Here is a 20,220-nt window from a genome sequence, read left to right on the forward strand (position 1 = left end):
TTGTTAAGAGAGAGAACCCCCTCGTATATATCTCCCAAAAGTCGCAAAGTTCCAACCGATCACTCTTTGTCTAGTAATTGAACAAGACACCAATGCCGGCCTCCAACACCCAAAACTCCCAAAAGAAAACAGAGTCTCTCTTTCTCTTCGTGCTCTTTCCTCGTTTTGACCAAAACCTTAACCCATTTACCTCCTCCGATATATGTAACCTTCAAACCCCAATAATTATCCCATCTTAAACAAGCCCGTTTAGGCGTTTCTTTTTGTTGTTGTTAACAGGCAATGAAGAAAAACGTCTCGAAGTCAAAACCCAAGTTTTTGCACTGTTTCCGACCGGTGGACGTGGACATGGTGTTCGAGACCAAAGCTGTCCGGAGGAGACAAGTTCGGACTGTCGAAAACAAGGAGGACAAGAAGGCGGCTCTGGTGACGAAAACCATGTCTCTGGACAGAGGGTTTTCTTCTCCGGCGGATTCTGAGAACTCGAAAATGCCTCCTCGTCCGAGCCGAACTTTTTCGAAGGCGGTGAAAGCCGTGGTGTTCGAAACTATCTTGGTCAGTGTTCTGAAATCCTTAATCTTTGATGGATTATAGATTCAGGGTTTTTTTTTTTTTTTTTTTTTTTTTTTTTTTTTAACAATGTTTTTCTGTATTTTGCAGGCGAAGAAAGCTCGTGATCGGAAAGTTTGCCGGCAGGACTCGTTCGGATCAAAGCGGTGTTTTTCGCTCAGAAGCGAGGCGTCTCTGAATTTGGGAGGCGATGAGTCGGTGAAGAAATTTGAAGAAACAAAACCAATTTCTGAAATGTCATTACATTCTCGTTCTTCCAGTTCATCATCGTCCGCATTATCTTCTTCGAGTTCGGTTTCGGAATCCAAAAGGTTGTCCAAAACTTTCTCGGACCCGACGAAACAAAGCCTCCGGAATCCTCAAAACCCCGCGGCGAAACCAAAGAATACGGAAGTGGTGTGCTCCGGCTTCAACTCCGGAACATATTTTCTTCTCATCAGCCTTGCAGTGACGGTGTTTTGGGGCAAGGCGATTGCAATCCTTGTCTCGTCGATCTGGCTCTACTTTTTTCCGTGGCGGAGTTCATGTAAAATATCGCCGGAAAATGTGAGGAGGTGGTCGGATGCGGAGTGCAGGGACAATAACAAGAGGGTAATAATGGAAGGGTTGATTGAGAGGAAAAACCACCTCCACCACCACCACCAGCAGGGGGAGAGAAGGCAGTAAATTTCGACGTGAAAATTATCTGTTTCGTGTTTGATGCAGCTTCTGGTTGGAAAGGACATCAGGGTTTTAATTGTGTAGGTGCCTTATGGTACATGAGGAGAAAAACAGAACAATCTGTATTTACATTTACTTCTCCTCTGTTTTGTTTTTTTTTTTCTTGTGACCTGTGACTTTTATGTGGTTTAAGTTCTATAGCCATGCCACACAAAATTGCAAGTGGTTTTTCGTATTTGTGTTTGATTGTGAAGAAAATCTTGATTGTAACCAGGGATACCTCTTAGGCTACAATTTTTATATTTAGAACCCAACCGATGAGCATCTCTTGCTTTGCTTTCGCTCTCTTGTGGGCGGGTACTCCCTAATCACAATATAAAAGTGTCTCACTCATCATGTGATTTATCGGTGACAAGGCAAAATCACTCCTAATTGTTGTTTAGGCAAATTTGAGAAAAATCCAATACTTATGAGATTTGGCACACCATATCTTCACAATGTTGATTTGAGAAGTTAAAACGTTAATAAAAACTTGTGCATAACCTTGTAAATTGAGATAAATTTCTATATAATGTCTGCCTAGAGTAATTCTCTCACATTAAGTGAGCTCAGTATGGGGTCAAATGTGATCAAAATAAACAGGGTTTCACACTTTTGCGAAACCCTTAAAGAAAATTAGAAGTGGGTATGTGTATTTAATTGTGAAAAAATATGATTAAAATCTCGATTGTAACCGGATATTTATCTAAAGATATGAATCTATATCCAATATGCAATCAAATGATTTCCCATGCTTTGTTTTTACTCCGCTCATGTACTTTGTGTCCCTTACTCGCTACATACAAGTGTCTCATTCATCACGTGATATCTCTATTCATCAATGTGCTTTCAACCTCTTTATGGTGTCAATATGAGGTCATTGTTTAGACAAATTTGAGAAACACTCGATGCTTATACTATTTGGCACACCATATACCACAATGTGGTGGATTTGAGCAGTAAAATCTTATAAAAACGTGTACATAAACTGCAACTGATGCTGATGCGCACATTGCACATTCTTATATATTTATTAAAGATACTTTTCTTTTTCTAATTTCTCAGCATTATTTATCGAGGAGGTTCCAAAGCATCTCTCCCATGAAGGATCAACTTAGCTATCAATGCACTATCTGTGCTTGTCCATTTTGGTTGGTGCTTTGGGCATATGAATGTACCTAAATAGGGCAAAATGGCCTCCTCGATTTAAACCACGCAATTGATCTCATGCCAATATCGAAAGATCTCAAAATTGAAAAATTGTATAGTGTGTCAGGAACGTAATTTAGTATACAAAATGTCATAGTATAAATGATTGTAAATTTCTTTTTTAAAGTATTTAACCACTTATATTATGAAACTTAATATCTGAAACGTATTTCTGATACATTAAAATATTCTTCGTAAAAATTTAAATATCATTAAAGATCTAGAGAGGCATACAATTCTTTACTACCCTCCCAAAATTCATAAAGATGGTTTGATTTGATTTGGAAACTTCTTTTGTCAAAAAATTACTGCGCCTGTCATAATATTAATCTCAGTATATTAAATGGGTGTTAGCCACGAGGATTGTAGGTAGTTGAAGTATTCGTTTCCTGTGAAGTTGTAATGTTAAAATAAAATGGGAGATCACATTTTTATTATAAGCGATGTGAAAAGTAATGCATGCGATGAATTATACATTCGATAAAATAATTTTATTAACTGTTATTATATGTACACATTACACATCATGTGATTCTCAAATGTGACACACAAATGTAGTCTTTTTAATATTTTCCAAACAAAGCATGAGAGAAGTATTGATTTGGTTTATGATATAACCAAATTATGTAACTTATCAATGGTAAAGAATGAGAGATTCTTAAGTGTCATCAGTTATATACTTATATGTGCTTGTTTCTCTTAGCAAACAAACTATTTGATAAGATAATACACATAATTATATACAATATGGGATATAAATAGATTTTTTGACAAGAAGTTAGAGTGCAAGGTATCATAGATTCATATATGGTTCACTGACCCATGACTGTGCTTTACAATGTTTGAGCTTTGAAGTTTTTTTCCTTCCCCCTATTTCTTTAATTAAAGGGAATATTTTTGCTCGTCTTTCTCAAGTGATTATAATGTTAACCACCTTATTTATTATCATAAGATGAGTTTATATTTCAAGATTTGTGTAATAGATTAATATAAATCTTAACATTTAAACTCATCTAATTGTAATAAATAAGCTGATAAATATTACCAAGATTTGAAAGTGCTGAACAAAAATACATCCTTAATTAAATCAAATCAAAATAAAAAAGTTGTCTTTTGCTCTTTTTCTCTACTCTTTTTTTTTTTCAAGCTCTTTTTCTCTACTTTGATTAATAAAAGATCAAGTGGCTAGGCAGGGATTTATTTAAGGTTTTTATGTCCTTCAACTGTAAAAGGAAGATCAGAAAGAAAGGGACAGCGTGCTCTGCTTTTATCTAGATATTTATTGCAAAAGCTAGAGAAAAAGATAAGTGTTAGGTCACTCACTTAATAAAACCCCGAAAAATCACACATATTCTTGTTTTTGCATTCAACTATTAATGGAGAAGAATTTCTATAGTACGAGTATATTGTTATAATAATGTTTCGTATTAATAATAAAAGTGTGGAACAAAAAATAATTTTGAAAAATGTTGGAGCTGACACATGAATGTTTATTCACAATTGACGAGAATAATCTTTATTAAATTAGTGAGGCTCACATCCATTCCGTGCTCAATTCAACTACAAGAAGACCTGAGCCATGGACTACACTTTTCTCCAAGCTCATATGTTCACGGCAAAGAGATAAGACGAGATTAAAAATAAAATTAATAACTAATTATTACTTCAAGTTTTCGTCGGCAAATACTTAATTCCTCTATTCAAAGAAGCACAGTTAAATTCAATCAAGTATTCTACGAGATAATTCTAAGATAATGTTTTTGAAATTATTTCCTGCTTCATTCAAAAGATGATACACTTTGGTCAATTAGATGGCGACATATGATGCGAGATCCCTCACTCCATAGTTGGCCCTAGTTCCTATGAATACCTCATTATATACCATTTTTTTGGTAAGCTTGTGCTATACAATTAAGTGCTAAACTCTCTCTTTTCATAGAAACTGATTTAGCCATCAGAGATCTATTGGCCAAACAACACACCCCATCCCACACCCCCCCCCCCACCAACCCCAAAAAAAAAAAAAAAATTAAGTGCATGTGGCTTTGGTCTTTGATCAAAGTTGTTTAATTGTCCTGTAGGTACAATTTTGTTAAGACTGAAAATGATAAATTCTTGTTAAGTATATGTAGAGAAAAACAACATTATCCGTTTATTATTAGCACAAAATGTCAATGTGGCAATATACAAATAACATTCAAGTCATTCTCAAACTTAATGAGCATTGAGGCAGGCACTGCAACTCTGCCGTGTGGCAGTTTCTTAACACCAATACAAGTCATAAGAGACGACTGGATGTAAGTACAAACCATAAAAAGGGGCACAATAACAATAATGGATGCAAAAAGGCACCCAACTCTTTGTTTTGCAGCCTTGGAGTTTCACATGTTCCTTGAGATTTAGTTAAAGGCTTTTGCATCAATAGCAAGCTACGGGATGAACCCTCTCAGGCCAAGAGATTCTTAGTTATCTTCGGTTTCATATCTCCTTTTGTCTAATTGTTTTATCAAAGAATCACCAAGTTACGTGATAAGAGGCAGAGACACGAAGGGATTCTCTCCTCCTGTGACATGTACACACTTTTCATGGAATTCTAGAACAAAGATGAAAAAGGAACATCACTAAATCAATTTCAATTTGTTATCTAAAAACTAAGACACAGAACAGAAGAACAGAAGAACAGAAGAGTACATTTCCTTCTCCTTTTACCCTTTACAGATCCTTATCCATTTACAATTCTTCTTCCCTTTCCAATTTTCGCTATGTAGGCCAACTCAGATCACAAAATCAGTTCACTACGCAGGCAAACTCAAATTCACAAAACCGGAAAGAGATGGTATTAGTTGTATGTAACTATTTATGATGTGTTCTTCGAGAAATGAAGACCTCGTAATCCGGCTGCCTGTTGGAGACCATGACTTGATCCTTGCAAACGCAAACTCTTGCAAAACTTAATGCATCAACCTCCAATGTTCTGAGCCTTTCTTTGAGAATTTCTGCACTGTTAGAAGTAGATTCATTTGAAGAATGTCAGAAAGGCGTTTTGGGATCAAACCAGCATTCACCCTACAAGAAGGATATCCAGAACAAGTTTCTAAGCGGGAATTTATCAACAAGTATCAAGAGTGAGCGAAGAGTCTATGCATGAAAAGTTCAACTTTTTAAATTCTAAGCCTCATACTACTAGGACTTACAGTGTTTCCAGACACTTGCAAACTGTCACGGAGCGTGGTTTTATGCTCGTCAGTATTAATAGTTGATGTCTTTTAATGGCTTCCAACCCTTTCAGTGACTAACTGTTACATAGAAAGAGTGATACTGACTAAAATCTAGAGCATGAAAGACAGAGTATTGATTTCTTACATGTGCATTGTGGGTTTGCAACCCTAACACAGGGCGGTGACTTGTGTACTTATTGGCAAGATCTACTGAAATAGGTCTCCGTACAAAATGTCCAAGTGAATGGTAAGTTAAGAATGTTGCGCGCAAGTTCCCTTCTGGAATTCGATACATAGGGTACTAGGCCACTGAAAACCTGAAAGCCAAATTAGCCCAACTTTCTTCACTATGCTAAAAATTAGTTACATATAAAGAAAATTGAGTAGAAAAACTGATTCTCACCAAGACTCAGGATGTAAATCGTGCAAACTCAGACAATCTAGCTTTGATGGATCACCAAACATGTGTTGATAGAAGTTTCAACGTCGGTTAGCTCCAGAATTCTGCAATCAAACAGGAATATCTAGCTATTAAACCAGTGACATTGTATGTCAGAAACAAAAGGATAAACAAGCAAATAAGAGAAGTGAAGAACATACAGAAGACCAAAGCATGAAACTCAATTAGGAACCAACATAGTTGTTATGAACACTTTTTGAGTTCTTTGAGCGCATGCCGAGATTCTTATATGTAACCTGTGTATAGGATATAGGGCAATTTCTCACAGCCTAATCAACTTACTTTTTTCCTTCCATTGTTGTTTCAAACATGAAACAACCCTACCATATCATTATTTTTATATTTTAAAGGTTCATTTCTATATCTTTGAGTTTCTATCTCTCAGTCTCAGTTCAATAACTTGATAATGTGCGTACAGAAACTGAACAGCTAGAGAAGTAAATGAGCATTGTTAACATCCAATCCAATTTTATTACTGTCTACACAAACTTTGCTAGTACAAGATGGATAGAACGATGATATCTTATCGTAAGAGTAGTAAGAACATACTTAATGCACAAGGGCTTTCGCTAACATGGCGTCTCAGATTCAAAAAAATTCAAATATGAGCTCAAAATCTGGTGAACATTCTAGACTGGACAGGCCACTTCCGTCATGTTTCTCTGTCCTTGCCTGAAGATGGTTCAACTCTGCTGCTTTTGAAGAATGTGTGAAATATAATGTCTTGGAACCATGGTTATGGGGTCGAAACAATTGAACAGCGGGAAAGTAAGGAACAAAATGGGCACAAGATGGCATTGAACCATTGAAGTTTTATGAATCATCTGCCTGGACCTCCAATCCGTCGTTCCCTGGTTTCTCGTACTAGTTCCAAACACATTTTTTATGCACATATGAAGAAGCAATAACAGGGGCAGCGCAGTGGATAAATCTTTCAACCTCTGCAAGTGGACACCCCATTGTAAGCTGACCAAGCTCGGATGCTAATTGCATTCTGTAACAAGCAAGTATTTGGAGCTTCCACTGCCATTTGTGAGCCTATCAGGAACTCGCCGGCGTCCTTTGGTCTTCAACCATTTGCTTCATAACCGTTACTTTCAATTTTCCGATTCTCTATTTCAGCAAAGGCCTTGTGAAATGTTGGCAGTCATAGGACGCCGAAGGCAATTGTTGGCTATATATTGGGCAGTCAACAGTATCATCTCACAACCTTGCATTTACAACCTTGTATTTGGAAGGAATAGGAGGGTTAGGGGGACTTTGCAGTTTAGGGTTGTGAAATTTGGGAATTTGGGGGTGATTTGGGAATCATTTGGAGCTAATTAGTGTGATTAAGGTTTCAATCTTCGTCTCAGCATTCAAGATGTTTATTTATGTCAAGAAAATGGTGGGGCCCAACTGACGACGATAAAAATTTGGGCGGGAGGTTTGGGTAAGATGGCCAAAATACCCTTCACCTTCTGTTTAGGTTAAGGAAAATGCCCAATATGAATGTATCACAGTGCCACTTAACGTCCTTCCTTGAGGATGGATTGACAAAGGTACCACGTACCATTCTATGATTCAAGTAAAATTTTCAAGTTCGAGAAAAAAAAAATAAAGTTTTCAAAACTAACGGTCTATCACTTATGCATTATGATATGAACCATTGCTTATTGGGATATTTGAATAATATTACAACATACCTCATCAGAAGCCATCTATACACACACACACACACACTAACACATAGAGATACACACACACACTAACACATAGAGACAATTACTTGAGGATCAAACTCAATGACCAGATAGAAAAGGCACATCAAAATGCTCACTGATGCTCTTCAGATCTCTTGGAGATGGTTGAAGATGGGGAGCTCTTGGTTTGAGAGGAAGCCGTTGATGTGTTATTGCTCCGTGGGCGTGAACTCTGGCTCGAGGATGACTCAGTGAAGAAGATTATCTGCTCCTGGTCGTCTCCTAACAGTTGAAGAGCTCTCGGAATTGGCGGCAAGTTGACATTGGAAACCGCCTCGAGGATTTGTACCACCAGCCCCATAGACGGCCTCCGGGCCTCATCATCCTGGACACACCAGCAAGCAACTCTACAAACCCTTGTGAGCTCTTCTACATCCACAATGCCATCGAGCCTCGGGTCTAATAGGCTCAGCACATCGCTTTCTGGAGTACTAATCTTGCTAGCAGCATAAGTTGGGAAGAACCTAACTTTCCCATCTTCAGATTGCTCAGAGTTTCTTCTCCCCGACACGAATTCAAACAGCATCATTCCGTAGCTGTACACATCCGCTTTCACTGTGATCGCCACACCCGAAATCCACTCCGGTGCAAGATAGCCTCTTGTGCCTCTCATGGTAGTCAAGACCCTGCTGAACTCTCTTCCAACAAGCTTTGCAAGGCCAAAGTCTGCCACTTTGGGGCAAAGTTCAGCGTCCAAGAGAATGTTTTCCGGCTTTATGTCACAATGTATGATGCAATCTCTGCATTTCTCGTGAAGATAAGCCAACCCTCTTGCTGTCCCAAGTGCAATTTGGTACCTTGTTTTCCAACTCAAGACATTCGGATGCTGATCGTTGAAAAGGTGAGAGTCTAAAGACCCATTCGGCATGTAATCATAAACCAACATCCTTTTAGCACCTTCAGAGCAGAACCCGCGAAGGCGGACAAGGTTGACATGTTGGATTGTCCCAATTGTGCTCACTTCTGTTCTGAATTGCTTCTCCCCTTGGCTAACACTTTCGAGCTTCTTCACTGCTATGACAGACGAATCAGGCAATGTCCCTTTGAAAACAGAACCAAAACCTCCTCCCCCCAATTTTTCAGAGAAGTTCTTCGTTGCATCTTGCATTTCTCTGTACCCGAATGCCATCAACGAACCCTCTACTGCTTTTCCCATTCCAGTCCCTCGCTTTCTCTGTCCCAAGATTACAAACACAATAAGGCCTAAAAGGACTGCTAAGCCGGCAGCTGAGCCTGCCACAACACCAACAATCAATCCCTTGTTACTTTTAGAATTCTTAAACTCAGAAGCTGCAAGTCTGAGGTATAAAGTTGTTCCCTGGTCGTCACTTGATGTTAGTTGTTGCAAATTCAAGAGCTCTCCTTCCCAAATCGAACATCCACTTGTGTTATAAGAATAAGCAGTGCAAGAGCAGTTTCTAAGGCAGAACGATTCACATTCCGCAATATTCCCAACCTCCACAGATTGTTCATTTTCAGGCAATGACATGCTAGGAAGTTCAAGAAACCGGTCTGGCTTCCTGTTCACACTAGTAGCATTTTCACAATGCAGATCGGTTTTTCTCTTACACCCACCAGAGTAGTCCTGCAAATTCCAGTCTCTCTTCGCCTTTGGCTCAAAACCGTTCAAGCAATTACAGGAGAGCGCGCTTACCTGATTGCAAGTTCCGAAGGCGCCACACAAATCATAAACTTGGCATCGTTGTCTTGGTTGAGACCAAAACATATTCCATTGCCTGGAAGGCTCCAACCATGTCAGCTGTTGAATCTGCCCCGAAGTATCCATCACGAATCGAGAAATTATCTTTGGATCATAAAGAGAATAGGTGAAGTAACTCTCGTTTGCGTTCGTAACAAAGTTGAAGTTGTATATATAATTGAGCCTCATTTCCGGAACCAAGCTGAAAAGCTTTGATTTTGCATCCCATGGTCCACTACTCCAATACTGCCTAGACCTATTCCACCGTAAGAAATACGCATCGCTCCCGTTCGGGTCTAACTCGAGCGAGAAAAGACCCGGTGCAGGATCCTCCGAACTCTTCCATGAAGTAAGAATTTGGGCTTGTTTGGTAACAGCGTTAAACCCAATTCTAGCTCCTGGCAGCCATGTATGAGCCGGATGATCAAAGCTTTGCCATAACGGCTCTGACGTACTATTACTAGACCCCTCTCTCAAGACCAGGTTTCCGGTATCCGAAAGAAGTGCAGTGGCGGCGGAGGAGGAGGTTAAATTCGTTGACCAAACGGGGGTTTTGGACTCGTTAAAGAGAACTAAATTACCATCTGAAATCCTTAAAACCGAAGAAAATCTGTCGGAAACAGGTTTTTCTCTGTTTGCCACCCAAACTATGGTCCTCTCGGATACTAGTTGTTTGGTGTACCATATGCCTATGTAGAAGTTTGAAGAATTACCTGGTGCGAAGAAACCGAGCTCGAAAACACCACCGGCGGAGACAATGGTTTGATCACCGGAGAGAGATTGGTTGGCGGTGATGGAGTCGGCTGCAAGGGAGACATGGGTTCTGAGGAAGCAGAAGAAAACAACTGAAAGCACCAATCTTTTCTTGGTTTTGGTATCCATGGCTGCTCAAAGCAAATTTGCAGACAAAGTTTAGAGAGAGAGAGATTTGGGCCATATAGTTTTGGTCATTGGGTGGAGGGTAAACTTGGGCAGCGACGTACAGGGTCAAAGTAAAGATCACATCCATGAGCGGCTAAAATTCAAAGGTGAGCTTTTTTCTTCTCCTTTCCAAAAATCCAACTGAGAATCCATTGCCGGTTTGAAAGTAAATTTTTGTCATGAGGTCAGCCAACCAAACAGTAGAATTGGACAACATCAACTATATTACTATGTGAGTTTTTTCGGTTCCGAAAGAATGAATTGTCGTGACGAAATATGATTGATTGTGTAAGTGAGAATTTATTCCGTCCGATTAATGTTTAATTAATGTCGTTTAGAGTTGATTGAGTTTTTGAAGCGGTTGTAATCTTTTTATACAAGTCATTTGTATTAAACATTGTAATCATTCAAAAATTAATCAATACAACCCTTTGGAATTTCTCTCAATTTTCTGATGGATTTCAGACTTTATTCTACAAGGAAGTACGTTAGTAACTCTTTTATCGCTTTGTACTGCGTCACATTTGAACAAACTTTATACACCACCAACAACAATTCATCGGTGAAGACCATTTCCACCAAATAACCTACGGAAGAGAACAAAGTTGAGAAATTGGACCCGACTGCAAGATTTTCCTTTCATTGTTCTGACGTGTTGAAAAGGCAACACAAACCCCTTTGATTAATTTTTGTTTCAATGCTAATTTCTGTTGTTGTAACCCTTCTTCCAGGGCAACTATTTTTCCATTCAAATTAAACATCTTTGTAACTTTGACGCTGGCGGTTCAGCAGGATCATCACATCACTGGGTTCACACGGAAGCAATCTCAGCCGTTCAGTTTGTTGTTTATGGTAATTTGATAAATGTTCAAACCTACCTTACTACTTATACTTCAGAGGAATGTACGAAATATTAAAGGCTTAATAATGAAAGGGTCATAAGCATTGCGTATGATTTGGTTGCAGGTATCCATCTTGACCTGGTCTAGGCTTTTTCTGCACTATAATAGAAATTAGGGTTTATTACACTTTGGACCTTTGTGATTAGAATTCAGCAAAAGTTTGGTTCATGTCCTTCAAAATTAACAAGAACAATCCTTAAAGTTATAAGATGTTTATATTATTAGCGTCTCGGTCTGTCTAACTATCAAGTTAACTATTATTTTATGACGTGACAATTGGTTGTTTTTTAACACAGGATTAATACCAAGTGGACTGTTTTTGATCAATTATTATATCTCAGAGGTTGAGGTACCATTTTAAGAATAAAGTTACTATTGTTATACAAACTAAGGGTGGGCTTGATTTCATTCGGTTTAGTTTCTTCTCAAAGCCAAAAATAAAACCGAAATTATTATTTGGTTCAGTTTTGCAAATTTTTTTTTTTTGGCGTATTGGTTTTCCGTTTAGTTTTGAAATTTTTCAAAAAAAAAAAAAATCTTTTTCTTTTTTACTTAGAAATTGGAGAGAAAATGAAGAAATGTTATCTAGGGAATAAGACTATCAACATAATTGGGCTTAAAGTTAAGTTTTTACCTAGCTTGGGATTGAAATTAGACTAATAGTTGACTTGAAATTAAACTTTAAAAAATGAATATCCAACATAAATAAAAAATATATTGATTTGTATCTCACTGGGTTCGGTTTTTGAACCACCAAAACTAAAACCTAACCAATCATTTTTGGTTTAGTTCGGCTTTCAACCGATTTGGATTTTCGACTTCGGTTCGATATTCGGCACAATTTTTTCAATCTTCAATTTTTCGAGCCCACCTCTCATTGAAATCTTAGTTGGGTCGGTCAAAGAAGATCAACGAGGAAAGACGACACCATGGCCCAATGAGAACCTCAAAAGGGAGCCGAACTGCCCGTAAGTGCAGTGAGCCCCAGCGGCATAAGAGGGCTCAATCATCCCACAAGTCCAAGGGGCAACTACGGAGTATGGACCGAGTCGCTCTGCGCCGCCAACAATTCCCTGCTGTTGGTAAAACCGAACCGAACTAAAATGGTCTTATTTGGTTTACTTACAGTTTAAAAATAGGAAATTTTAACAAAATTTTTTGGTACTGTTTACTTTAATAAAAAATTATATTTTTACACTAAAAAGTCAATCTTGGTACTATCCACTTTACCCTTTATTTTGTCATTTTCGTTAAAACTCAAAATTTTCTAGTCATTTTTATTAGTTTTTCTTTAAAAATATTATTACCGGCAAGGGACGTTTGATCAATGGTTCAGGCTTTGGACCAAAACGAAACTAGGTCATCGCAGCAACAGCAGACTTTAAGCACAATAGGGACTGAGAAACTTGAGCATTTGTTCTTGCACTCGAAGTCAACACATATTCATGGTCTCAATTTATAGAGTTTTGACAAAGATGGAAAAGAAGAATTTGTGGAGCGAGGAGTATGCGTTACATGATGACGGGAGCACCAAACTTGGTTCTTTTTATTTTTATGAACCTTGGTTTAGTTTGGTTTCTTTACGAGACTTGGTTTGAGATTGAATAAAAAAAGTGATGCCTTGTGACTATGCAATTTTACAATTAAGTCATGGGCACTCCTAATTCGTAAGTCACAGTATTTCAACCTCACTCTGTTGTGTATGTTATTTTATGTGGATGTCTGTACATAAAACCTTCTTCTAGAGAATGCTCTCAAACATAATGGTGCTGTGTCATCCAAGAATGATCAGTGAGTAGGGTTCCCTCGACTTGGACATGAGAGCCTTTCCAGCTATCTCCAGCTTCTATTTGTAATTGATAGTGTGATATGAATAAGATAGAATGGTAAAGGCCGTTCAAACACATGACTCACACTCTCAGCCAAAAATGACCTCCTCTTCACAATTTGGTTCCAGCGAGCTTTTAAAAGCCTACACAATTCTATACTGATTTCGCGTCGTTTATCTGAGTGAATAAATTAAACGAAAACAACAAACATCATTAAACAGAAATATACGAGAGACTATAAAATTTGTGTACCTAATGTTTTATGTTTTACCGTCTAAATAATTCATGCGACGAGAAAATAAATAAAAAAGATAATACAACAGTTATACGGTAAAATCTCTCCTAACCCTATATATATATGTGGATGATTGATTTATCAATACTTCAAATAGAACCTCCTCCGTAACAGTATTATAGTTGAGAACCCATCAAACTCCCACCGAAGTCCCAAGTACGCAAAGTACTCGATCGTAACTTCGAAACAATGAACCAGCCACCGCCGGTACACATCCAACCATCCTCCCCGCGGCTAACCAACACGATCACCCCAACACCTGATGGAACCCACCGGAAGGTCGCGATCGCCGTCGATTTAAGCGAGGAGAGCGCCTTTGCCGTCCGATGGGCCGTCCAGAACTACCTTCGACCCGGGGACTCTGTCGTCCTCCTCCACGTGCGACCCACCAGCGTCCTCTACGGCGCCGACTGGGGCTCCGTCGACCCCAACGACGCCGTCTCCTCCTCATCCGAGTCGCAGCAGAAATTGGAGGACGACTTCGACGCCTTCACCACCACCAAGGCAGCGGACCTGGCGCAGCCGTTAGTGGAGGCGCAATTTCCGTTTAAAATCCACATAGTGAAGGACCACGATATGAAGGAGCGGCTCTGCTTGGAAGTCGAGAGGCTCTGGCTCAGCGTCGTCATCATGGGCAGCCGCGGCTTCGGCGCCACCAAGCGTGCCGCAAAGGTCGGCAGGCTCGGCAGCGTCACTGATTACTGCGTGCAACACTGTGTCTGTCCCGTTGTGGTTGTGAGGTATCCTGATGACTCGGACAGGTCGGGCGCTGGCGGTGAACCCGATGGCCCGGTGGAGCTCCACCCGGTGCCGGAAGAGGACCCGGAGGAATTCAACGACGGTTCCTCCTCCGATAACAATGACGCTCATGGTAAATTCCTTTTGCCCTGAACTGTAAATTACACTAAATAATCGTAAATTGACCCCTTTTTCTCTTGTTCTGTTGCAGAAGTCGAATAAATTGAAGGTTGCGGGGTTTACATAGCAAATTGAAATGGATTTATGGCTACTCTTGTAATTTCGTATTTGTTCTGCAAGTGTTTTGACCTTGCGTTCTCTCATTGTCAGACTCTAAAAATTGTGGTGGTGAATTTGACTGTTTGTCTCAGTTTGTATAATTGCAATGCATTTTTTTATTTTATAGCTTTACCCTAGTAATTGGTAATTATCTTTTACGCATTTTAGTCAAAATGATCATGTAGATTGTGGAAGTTTCTCGTTGTGGTCCTTGAGATTTGAAATCAATAAAAGTAATTCATGAGTTTGTCCACCGTTCTATTAATTTTAAATCTCAGGTACCAAAGTGAGAAGTTATCTCGCCTTTGAGACCATTTTGGTTTTTTATTTTTCTACTCGGGAAACAAAGAAATCAAACATAGAACTTCGGGTGTAGGCAAATGTTGCCGACTTTAGAGGCAGACCAGGGCTTCGCCTCTTAGGGTATACAAGCATACATGCAAACACAGGACTAGACGTATAGAAGGACTACGAGGTAACTCGGTTAACCACTTGAGCTACAAACAAGACATCAATGCTTGCAAAAGATAATTCAACCATTCACTAATAGGGTGTTCGGTAAGCACACAAAAAATACAGAATTTCAGAAGTTACACAAAATGCAAATGTAGAAATCCACACACCGAAACTCAAGTAATGTATATGATCCGATACAAAGCTTGAAATAAATTTCACATGGCTGCCATAGTTCCCTCACTCCGACTCCTGCGCATCGAGAGATCCTGCTTGAGGTTCATAATTCTGCTGCCCAAGTCGAAGTAGTGCTGCCGACTCGTCGCTGTTACTTTTGTTCCACTCGGAGGGAGGTGGCTGTGCCTGCCCCGAGACTTTTTCAGTGACGCTACAGATTGACTTGCATGACCGTGAGTTGATGAAGTCGATGGCTTTTTAGAAGATACACCGTGACTAGCCTTCCTTGGAGCCTTGTGATCGGGTCTAAGGCTGCGATCAAACTGATGGTTGCTAATGCCTAAGCGTACTGACCGATCTGCAGCGTCCTTGAGAGTGCTGGACTTGATTTGCTGCCGGTTGTAGTAAACCATGTGGGGAAGAAGTCCTTGCAGGTATTTCTTCAATTGGTCATCGCCGACATTCTTCTGAGCTGGGTTTCCTTCCAGGCTGATGGCTTGTAAGGAATTGTAGTTAGCCGCCAGTTGACCAAGACATTTTGCCGTTGAGATTTTGTTGAAGCGCAGATCCAGAACAGTCAGTTTTAGGAGGCGATGAAGACCCTCCACCTCACTGATTTTGTTTCCAGCCAAGTACAATTCCTTTAGAGACGAACAAGAGCTAGGCCTTCAAAATAATTTAGAAAAAATGGAAAAAAAAAATATGTTAGGACAGGAATTATTCATGAGTAATCAACAAGAAAGCCAGCAAATATATTAATACGTAATTCGATATATGCAAACTACCATGTCCGATTCTCAAAATCCTGTTATAGCTCAGGTCCAGTACACGAAGTCTTGTGAGTTCACGCAAACCTTCGATAGTAGAAATACCGTTTTTTGAAAGATTCAACATATGGAGTCCTCGAGGAAGAGCTCCAGCAGTTATCCTTACTGCAGCAAGTTTGCAAATGGAACGCTAATTAGAATGCAGAATCAATTAATGCAACGAATCATCACAAACACCATAACGCAGAAGCATACCGTAAGTAATAAAATATTCGAATAAAATGGAACAGATGAGTTAGATAGGCAAACCTATGGAATTTCCTGATAAATTGAGCACCCTGAGATTTACAAAAGCACTAAGGAATGGGATCACTACCAATCCATGATTTGCAAGCTGAGCTGTGGTGGCAGCTGCACTCAGAGAAGATATATATCGCTTAGCAGCTTCCATGCCAGGAGTGACCTTACCATCCACCTTCGCAGCAGTCAAACTGTTTGAATCATTGGACTCTCTCTTCACCTGATCATTAGATTGGGACAATTCATTCGTTTCTTCCACCAGACTGCTGCTATGCTGAAGATTATTAACCCACTCCTCGATACGCTTATATTTAAAATCCTTGTTTGGCAATTCATCCCAACTTTGAACTGAGGATTCTCCTTGGAGGTTTTTCTCTGCCCTTATCTCATCTGCAGGTGGCATTATCCAGTCCTTTGCAAAACTAGAGTAGTTACAGGAATCATAGCCATCATCGATGGAGTTTTCAATATTATCGTTCTCAGCTTTACTTACAATATCATCTCTTTCTTGTTCTTGCTTTACCTGCATTTCAGTCTCATGTACTGAATTCCCTTTCCCCCTCATCCCTAGGACATGCATGTCCTCGGAAGATCTTGAATGCACTGCTAAACGATTAACAAGAGAACTCTCTTCAGTAGCCAGAGTAGAAGCACTAATGTTTGCAAGAGAACAAGATTTAACAAGCCCTTTTGCAGTACGAGGTGTGAGGTCAGCAGAGTCATCAGCAAACTCTCCAGATGTTGGAGTATCACAGTTTTCATGGCCGTCCTTTTCTGATTGTAATGGTTCTCCAATCGAAAAAATTGATTCATTATTGACAATTTCAGAACTTACTTGACCAAGGTCAGAAGCAGGAGTTGTCTTAGATGGTTGAGGTGGGCTGTCTCCTCGGTCCCTACTTCCCTCGGGTACCACCAATCCATTCCGATGAAGAGAACCGTCAGAAGAAACTCCTTGATCAGTCCCGTCCCCAGCATCATTGTCAGCAGAAGCCCTCCCCTCAAGGTATAATTCACTTCCTAGAGACCTACATTTTATGGGCCGTGCTGCCTGAGTAACCTTGCTGCTACTTTCATTGATATAGCTGCTTTCCATATCACCTGCTTTCCAATCAGCCTCAAGGGAAGACACATGCTTCCAACTGCTGTTAACTTGAGAAACTCCTTTAGACTGTGATGGGTTTACGCTTGATTTTCCAGGCGAATCCTTCAAAACTTGATTTCGAGAAGAAGTTTGCAATGTTTTATGCATTATATCAACAGAAGGTTGAATACTTTTCTGTTTGAAAAAGAAGACTCAGAATCAAAATAAGGAATGGACTATAAAACCAATCAGAATAAATCAGAAGTGCCAACGACCTGATATGATGATTGTTCAGCTTACCTTAGGTTTGGGGCAATGGACGTTAGCTTGGAAACATGAAAACCTAACCATTGCTGGAAAAATATAAGAGCTAGTGAGCTACATCAACACGCGAACTACCTTTGACTACGCCAGAAACTATCAACGAGAAACTATTGTGCTCATTACTGTCTGGAAACCTGTATGAACAAACTGACCTTGCTAAGTACACAGAAAAACTACCATCAAACTTCCGAAAGGGCAGCCACGAATGTCATTAGCCATAATCAAGCGTACAAACCCACTGAAACACGGCACAATCTCCAGATGTGTGATGATCTCGATCTCCTTAAAACACAAAGCAAAATCACTCTCTCATTATTACCCCACACCTTTTTAGAGGTGCGAGAGGGAATTGATTTTGCAGTAGCGGCCAGACTGAAAGAAAATATCTGTCAAATGGAGAAGAACCCCAACCAGAACATGCGCCGAAATGCTGGCCTGATAAAAGAAGGAAAAACAAAATACTAAGACTTAGCACCCCACGCAGTAACGCAAAACATACTATATATAATACAGTAATTCCAATCGAGGGACAGGCAAAATACAACTTTCTACGAATCCATGCCAAAAAATAGACTGAAATCCCGTGCTTCCTGCTTGAATTCATGACCTCCCACCATTTCCTCGTATGCACACATTATAGGCTCGTTTGGTGCATAGGATTGGATTAGACAGGAATAACTCATAAGATCCAAGGTATGTTAAAGTAAGAAACAATCAAGGTAGAAGTGAATGGATAATTTTTTTCTGTTTAGTCTAAGGTGTTGATGACAACCACTTTGCTAGGATTTGAAGCGATAAGTTTCTTTTGTAAGTAATCCATATTCTATCTTGGACCAAAATTTCTTTAATTTTTTCCTTCAACGTGCCTTAAAATCTAGCGAATTAGCCAATCCAATCCGAGGCAGCAAATCAACCCAAAAACCATAATGTTCTAATCATGTTTAACTCAACTTTCATTGTTTATGTTATACTTTGCAGTAGACAAACATTATCATATCATTAATTGAGTGTATTTTGGCTCACCGCCTTAAAATGATGGTGCCATCGTATTAATTACCGTTAAATTAATTAAATTTTGAGAATTGTGCAATAAATAGATTAAATCCAATTCACCTAGAGGTAATCAATGGGATGGTGAGCAAATATATTTCCAGAAAGATTAAAAAACATCAAGATTCTGTGAAAGGCAATCAAACACAACCCATTAGAGGAAACAACCCAGAAGTCAAAAATAAACAACAAGAAGACGTTTTTACATCAAAAAATAAGAAACCCACAAAAGAAACGCAAAGATTACAAATTTCAGAAGCAGAGATCTGACCTCCCCGTTGCCAGATTGTAATGGAAGGCAGCGGTGAAACGGAGAAAGACCTTGCCTTTCTGCTTCTTCGTCTGTAGCAGAGCCACAAAGTTGCAATTTTTATTTACTTTTTTTTATTTTTTGGATTTATTGGTTTGGATGTATTATTAATCCATGGTTTCGAATAAACGGCGCGAGAGCTAAATGCCAACCCTAAAGCTCGTCCTGGCTCCGATTTTATACGCCCCAAAAAAGCAACGGCTCACAAAAATTAAGGGAAACTACGAGCTGAGAAAAATGAAGAAACAAAAGAAGGACACGGAATTGGAGAGGAGATTGGATTAGATTCTGTTGATTTTTTGCTTGTGTTGGTTAAGTTCGAGGATTTTGCCAAGAATTTGTGCTTGCCGTTTGTCAAATAAATGGGGGAGAATTTGCGTCCACACACGCACCGATATGCGAGGAGGGTCCTTGGTCGCCAAGCCACTCTTTATTTTACCCTTCTTTTTTCTTCTTTGGTGCTTTTCTTTTTTCTTCTTTGGTTTTTATTTTTTATTTTTTTAATTTTTTAATTTTTGTGAGTACATCGATATTTTTATATTAAGGGGAGTGAAAGTTCGGTTGAGCCACACAATGGTAACCTAATTTGGTATCGAATTCGCCATTCATGAGATTTAACTTAAGATCTCTCACTTCCAAGTGAAGAGGAATATCAACTGATTGTAGTACTGAGTGGCTTGTATTTTCGATTTTAATTTCAAATCTCTTATTTTTCATTGAATAAAAATGTGTATTTTTATTTCATTTATTTTATGCAAGTGACATTTTATGTCCCAGGTTGGGGTAGTTCTAGGTCCCAGGTTCGAGACCTGGTGTGGGCGGGGTAGGGTGGGAAAAAAATATATTAAATTTATTTTAATTACTGAGAAGGGTATTGGTGTTTAAGAAGAGCACATTATTCTAGTCAATTTAGTTATATTTAGGTTAGGTCTAAAAAAAATGTGATATTATTTAGATACACTAACTAGCATACCTGCGCTCATACATTCTTTAATATTGGTGGTCCAGTTAAATATATGTCAAAAGTTTGTCAGTTTGTATGTCCAAATAATTTTATTGATAAAAAACACGTTAAAGCAACGTTGAATATCATCCAAGTTAGGGATTTTGCAACAATACTTACATGTTTAATGCAACTACTATCTCGATGGTCATATGATGATTTTATTAGTTACATATATCACCATGCATATA

General features: G+C 39.1%; 4 protein-coding genes and 1 long non-coding RNA gene across 10 annotated transcripts; 2 read left to right on the plus strand and 3 right to left on the minus strand.

Moving 5' to 3' along the window:
• Positions 1-48: 48 nt before the first annotated feature.
• On the plus strand, positions 49-1,671 carry LOC103933492. The gene is made up of 2 exons (XM_009343185.3): positions 49-555; positions 661-1,671. Exons 1-2 carry the CDS (start codon positions 283-285, stop codon positions 1,234-1,236), a joined length of 849 nt encoding a protein of 282 aa, XP_009341460.1. The 5' UTR covers positions 49-282; the 3' UTR covers positions 1,237-1,671.
• A 3,480-nt stretch (positions 1,672-5,151) lies between these two features.
• On the minus strand, positions 5,152-7,108 carry LOC103944480. Of its 4 annotated transcripts, none has more exons than XR_007255815.1 (5): positions 6,706-7,108; positions 6,100-6,200; positions 5,842-6,013; positions 5,673-5,774; positions 5,152-5,479 (listed from the first exon to the last, which is right to left on the minus strand). It is a non-coding gene; the product is annotated as an uncharacterized LOC103944480 (long non-coding RNA). The 4 variants fall into 4 exon arrangements; XR_007255814.1 differs by having other exon boundaries at positions 5,152-5,544; XR_666840.2 differs by having other exon boundaries at positions 5,673-6,013.
• A 645-nt stretch (positions 7,109-7,753) lies between these two features.
• Positions 7,754-10,664, minus strand: LOC103933486 (G-type lectin S-receptor-like serine/threonine-protein kinase At2g19130). Its single transcript, XM_048578119.1, has one exon. It carries the CDS (start codon positions 10,477-10,479, stop codon positions 7,972-7,974), a length of 2,508 nt encoding a protein of 835 aa, XP_048434076.1. The 5' UTR covers positions 10,480-10,664; the 3' UTR covers positions 7,754-7,971.
• Positions 10,665-13,718: 3,054 nt separating this feature from the next.
• LOC103944482 (universal stress protein PHOS32-like) lies at positions 13,719-14,693 on the plus strand. Its single transcript, XM_009354942.3, has 2 exons — positions 13,719-14,415; positions 14,494-14,693. The coding sequence occupies exons 1-2, from the start codon at positions 13,734-13,736 to the stop codon at positions 14,502-14,504; spliced, it is 693 nt and encodes a 230-aa protein (XP_009353217.2). The 5' UTR covers positions 13,719-13,733; the 3' UTR covers positions 14,505-14,693.
• A 383-nt stretch (positions 14,694-15,076) lies between these two features.
• Positions 15,077-19,363, minus strand: LOC103933488. Of its 3 annotated transcripts, XM_009343183.3 has the most exons (6): positions 18,988-19,361; positions 17,819-18,101; positions 17,643-17,695; positions 16,268-17,537; positions 15,977-16,123; positions 15,700-15,857 (listed from the first exon to the last, which is right to left on the minus strand). In XM_009343183.3, the coding sequence occupies exons 3-6, from the start codon at positions 17,691-17,693 to the stop codon at positions 15,835-15,837; spliced, it is 1,491 nt and encodes a 496-aa protein (XP_009341458.2). In that variant the 5' UTR covers positions 17,694-17,695; positions 17,819-18,101; positions 18,988-19,361; the 3' UTR covers positions 15,700-15,834. The 3 variants fall into 3 exon arrangements, with proteins under 3 accessions (XP_048434077.1, XP_009341458.2, XP_018499572.2); XM_048578120.1 differs by having other exon boundaries at positions 15,077-15,851; positions 15,970-16,123; positions 17,643-18,101; positions 18,988-19,363; XM_018644056.2 differs by having other exon boundaries at positions 17,643-18,101; positions 18,988-19,360.
• Between the last annotated feature and the right edge of the window lie 857 nt (positions 19,364-20,220).

This window comes from the organism of the source record quoted next, unplaced genomic scaffold (genome assembly GCF_019419815.1).
Source record: "Pyrus x bretschneideri cultivar Hongxiangsu unplaced genomic scaffold, Pyrus_bretschneideri_v1 Contig12, whole genome shotgun sequence".
Taxonomy (NCBI): Eukaryota; Viridiplantae; Streptophyta; class Magnoliopsida; order Rosales; family Rosaceae; genus Pyrus; species Pyrus x bretschneideri.

What these genes read in the sequence shown, in the direction of transcription:
- LOC103933492 (XM_009343185.3), top strand. Translation starts at nt 283, where the DNA reads ATGAAGAAAAACGTCTCGAAGTCAAAACCCAAGTTTTTGCACTGTTTC. An exon ending in TGGTGTTCGAAACTATCTTG is followed by an intron (nt 556 to 660) that starts GTCAGTGTTCTG and finishes TGTATTTTGCAG; the next exon opens with GCGAAGAAAGCTCGTGATCG.
- LOC103933486 (XM_048578119.1), bottom strand. Translation starts at nt 10,479, where the DNA reads ATGGATACCAAAACCAAGAAAAGATTGGTGCTTTCAGTTGTTTTCTTC.
- LOC103944482 (XM_009354942.3), top strand. Translation starts at nt 13,734, where the DNA reads ATGAACCAGCCACCGCCGGTACACATCCAACCATCCTCCCCGCGGCTA.
- LOC103933488 (XM_048578120.1), bottom strand. Translation starts at nt 17,693, where the DNA reads ATGGTTAGGTTTTCATGTTTCCAAGCTAACGTCCATTGCCCCAAACCT. An exon ending in TCCATTGCCCCAAACCTAAG is followed by an intron (nt 17,538 to 17,642) that starts GTAAGCTGAACA and finishes TTTTTCAAACAG; the next exon opens with AAAAGTATTCAACCTTCTGT. An exon ending in TTTATCAGGAAATTCCATAG is followed by an intron (nt 16,124 to 16,267) that starts GTTTGCCTATCT and finishes AACTTGCTGCAG; the next exon opens with TAAGGATAACTGCTGGAGCT.